General features: G+C 25.7%; 1 protein-coding gene across 1 annotated transcript; it reads right to left on the minus strand.

Moving 5' to 3' along the window:
- Window positions 1–580: 580 nt before the first annotated feature.
- On the minus strand, window positions 581–1,465 carry OFP3 (OVATE family protein OFP3). The gene has a single exon (XM_010317128.4). It carries the CDS (start codon window positions 1,463–1,465, stop codon window positions 581–583), a length of 885 nt encoding a protein of 294 aa, XP_010315430.2.
- Between the last annotated feature and the right edge of the window lie 3,051 nt (window positions 1,466–4,516).

Here is a 4,516-nt window from a genome sequence, read left to right on the forward strand (position 1 = left end):
CTAATCCTTTTATTAGTAACTGATGAGCTGAAATCAAAGTCACTTATCGACCGTTCGCTAGCTTGACAAGGGTCATTAATATTCTCCTACTTCATAATTTTGAATTTAGATATGATAGAAATAGTAAATATGCATTTATTCTTAATTAATTAAAAATATATAATTCAAACGTTAATTATATAAAGTCATCCTTTTAAAAAAAAATATTTTTTCTCCTAAAATCAGACTCCAAATACAAATTCATATTAATCAGGCCCCAAAATAAAAATTAAACCTCAGATATAAAATTTAAAAACACACTTATGCAATAAAATTTTTAATATCAATATAACACTACAATTAATTTTATGCACTTGCTAACTACACCAACAAGAAAAAATAACAAAAAGTTACTACTATTACTACTAAAAAAAGACCAAAAACATTAAAAGTGAGTCAACAACAACTTTTATAGAAGCAAAAAAAAAAAAAAAAAAAAAAACTACTACTCCACTAGTATACATATACATTTTAATTTTTTTTTCTAATTTCTTTGTTCCAAAATCAAAAATCAAAAGATAATGAAACAATGCTATCAACATTAATGTTTTTTTGTTTGAATAACCTCATCTTCTTCTAACAACAAAGACAAACATGCACTAGTACTAGTAATAGATGAACTAGTAGAACAAGAAGAAGAACAAAATGACAATGGAGATGTGAAAGAATGATTTGTTGTCGTTGTTGTTGTTGTTGTTGAAGATGATAAACATTGTTGTTCTTCATCGATCGTTGTCATTATTATCGTAGACTCATCAACACCAGCACCAATATCAACGCCAACATTATTATTGTTGTCACTAAAAGTTGCAAGATTGACTAATAAATCAACAAAAGCACCAACAATATAACCATGGTTACTTTTGCAATTGACCTTTAAATAACAAGTCAATAACTCTTCAAGATTTTCCCAATCTTTAATCTCATATGCCTCCACCATTTCCTCCATTGATTTTCTAAAATCAACAAAAGGATCATTTGAGTCCAATCCCATTGGAACAAAACTAATAATATTACCTTCATCAACAACATTAATATTAATATTACTACTAGTAATACTAATGTTCTTGTTTTCTTGAAAATCAAGAATTGAACTTGTTTCTTCTGGCTCAAAAAATAACCTCTCTTTCTCTAATCTCAACCCTTTAATCACTTTCTCTATACAATCTTGACCATTGATAGTTGTTGTAGAGGAGGAACTTGTTTCATCAATTTCACTAAAGAAGTCATCAAAACTACAACTTGTTGTGTCATTAATATCATCAAGATGAAAAGTAGAGTTGTAAATGTTGTGTTGATTCTTTTCTAATCTAAATGAAAGGGTTTTTGGCTTTCCACAAGTTGGTAATGACCATGGCCATGGAGTAGTAGTAGTAGTAGAAGAAGAATTTTGTGATGAGTTCTTGAAGAGAGAAGAGAGTTTCATATTTGACCTTCTTTTTTTTTTTGTTTTTGTTTTGTTTTGTTTGAATGAAATGAAAATAATAATAATGAGAGGAGTGAACTAACTCTTGAAATTTGAATAGTTGGTGTGATGGTGGGTAAAAATTTATGAGATCTTTTTATTTTTATTTTATTTTATTTTATTTGGTTGAAGTTAGGGTTGGGGTTAGGGGTGTTTGTTTTTTTCTTCTTCTAGCTATGTTGGGATGTGGAGTATTGTTGGTTGTGTATAGTTGTGAGTGAAATTAATGCTATATACTCCCTCGGTCTTTTGTTATGTTGCACTTATCGAAAGTCAATTTTATTAATTTTTAAAGGTAAATTATATCATATTAATTCGATATTTTAAATATAAAAAATTAGATATTTTAAAACTATACGAAAAGTACTATAAATTACAATTTTTTCATATTAATATGATGGAAAAATGCATCTTAAAATTCTAGTCAAAGTTTTTATAATTTGACTCTAAAAATGAAAACGATGACAAACAATACCGAACGGAGGAAGGAGTAGTTTATTGTTGTGTTTAAGTTTTATGTGTTGACAATAAAAAATAATAATTATATAATTAGATTACTAAATAATTATTAGTATGTAATTTAACAAAAAATATCAACTAATCAACCTTGTTATTACAAGTTAAAAGTTATCAAATATTTTAAAGAAAATGCATAAATAACTCCTCAATCTATGCTTGAAATTTCAGAAACACACTTGTACTATACTTAAAGTCCTATTACATCCCTGAACTTATTTTATAAATAATTTTCTACCCCTTTTCAGCCTACGTGACACTAATTTGAAGAAAAATGTCAACATACATTGGGCTCACAAGATAATGTCACGTAGACCCAAAAAGAGTAGAAAATTATTTATAAAGTAAGTTCAGGGGGATAATAGGACCTTAGTATAATATAAGTATGTCTCTGAATTTCGAGCATAAATTGAGGGGGTGTTTGTGAATTATCCCAATATTTATTATTTTTTGATATTATTAGTATATATAATTTAAATTCAAATTAAAAGAGTAAGACCCATGAAAAAATAGAGGTTGTTATTGTCAGTGGTGGAATAATATATACGTTGAGGAATTGTACTATATAGTAGTTAGGTAAAAATAAATTTAAATGTATTATATATTGCATATTATTATTTTTAACTTTTATGTAATTTACTTTATTATACTTTAATATTTTTTAATTAAAATTTTAGCTAAATCATAGATAGATGAAGTCTACAAGAGAGTTCCATTATTTTCTTTTTTGTTCTTTTATTTGAATAAAATGAAAAATAATGAGAGGAGAGAATTAACTCTTCAAATTTGAATAGTTGGTGAGTAAAAAATTTATGAGACTTTTAAAAATATATTTATGAGTGAAGTTACCTTTGGCAAAACATGATTCAATGTATATTCTTTATTAAAAAATTATGTAATATATATATAAATTAAAGGGATAATGCACGATTACCCTCTAAATATATGTCCGAAATTTCAGAGACACAGTTCTTATTATCCCTTGAACTTATTTTATGAATAACTTTCTGTCCTTTTCGGCCTACGTGACACTATTTGTGTGGGCTCAACGCCAATTGACTTTTTTTGAAGTTAGTGCCACGTATGCTGAAAAGGGATAGAAAATTACTTATAAAATAAGTTCAGGGAGATAATAGGACCTTATTATAGTATAAGTGTGTTTCTGAGATTTCAAACATAAGTTAAAGAGGTACTTATGCATTTTCTCTAAATTAAATACTAACGATTATGGATATACATTTAATTTAAAGAAATTTATATGTATTTTATTAAATTTCTAATTCCGTCATTGCTCGTGTTATAATTATTTGGTTGTAAATAAGTAAATATAAAATTAAAGTGAATTTTATATTTGTTAATTGTGGAATGCAATTAATGCAATGTGGACAGTTTGTTGTTCAAAACATATGATTCTAAAGAAATTGGCCCATGAAAAGAAAGAGGGGTAGGTGGGGTATACTACATTTATTTATATGTAATATATATATATATATATATATATATATATATATATATATATATATATATATATATATATATATATATATATACGTTATACTATTTTATAAGTAAGTGAATTAAATACTAGTTCTGAAAAAAAATAAATCAGAAGGTCCCATCTATTAATTGTATAATTAAATAATATAGATGTACTAGTATTTAATATTTTCATCAAAATGAAACCAACTTAGGTGGTAATGAGATGTTAAAAAAGAATTTATTTATCTTTAATCAGATGTTTTGAATTTAAGTGTTTGAAGATATTTCTGATTATTAACGAACATATATTTAGATGGTTTGGCAATGGTTGAGATTTTAAAAAGTAATTTTATGATTAAAATTGAAAGATATATTTAAAAATTAGAGTTATGTTAACATGAAATAACGATTCATATTTTATTAGGAAAACTTGAAACTTGAAAAAATTTCTTAATATATATAATTTTTTCATTATATATATATATATATATATATATATATATATATATATATATTTCAAATTTGAAATTGAATACAACATACCATCATCAAATAGTCTCATAAATTGAAAGACGAATTGATACATATGGACTTACATCATCCATCTTATCACGCAATAGACATCTTATGTTGCGGTAAGTATACTATGATGCCATTTATAAAGGCTTAGGGGATAGCTAAATGACCGATTAAAGATCAAACAAGTGAATACAATCAAATAACATTATCACTTTCTCCATCTTTTACATTTTGCCTCTATTGTTTTCATTTTTGTAGTTAAAATCTCAAATTTAAATCATGTAAATGAAAATGAATTCGAGTCATTGTATAACAATATACCAAGTAAATTTCCCAAGGTTTAAAAGAATTGAAGATTTTCTATTCCTTTTATCCCTCTCTATGAGGGCAATATACTAATTTCAACCCCCCCCCCCCCCGTTTTTCAACAGTAAATACTGCAAAAGAATTGAAGATTCTACTTCAATTTTAACAATGATTCTTTTATACTTTCAAATT

Source organism: Solanum lycopersicum, chromosome 1 (genome assembly GCF_036512215.1).
Source record: "Solanum lycopersicum chromosome 1, SLM_r2.1".
NCBI classification, from domain to species: domain Eukaryota; kingdom Viridiplantae; phylum Streptophyta; class Magnoliopsida; order Solanales; family Solanaceae; genus Solanum; species Solanum lycopersicum.

What these genes read in the sequence shown, in the direction of transcription:
- OFP3 (XM_010317128.4), bottom strand. Translation starts at nt 1,465, where the DNA reads ATGAAACTCTCTTCTCTCTTCAAGAACTCATCACAAAATTCTTCTTCT.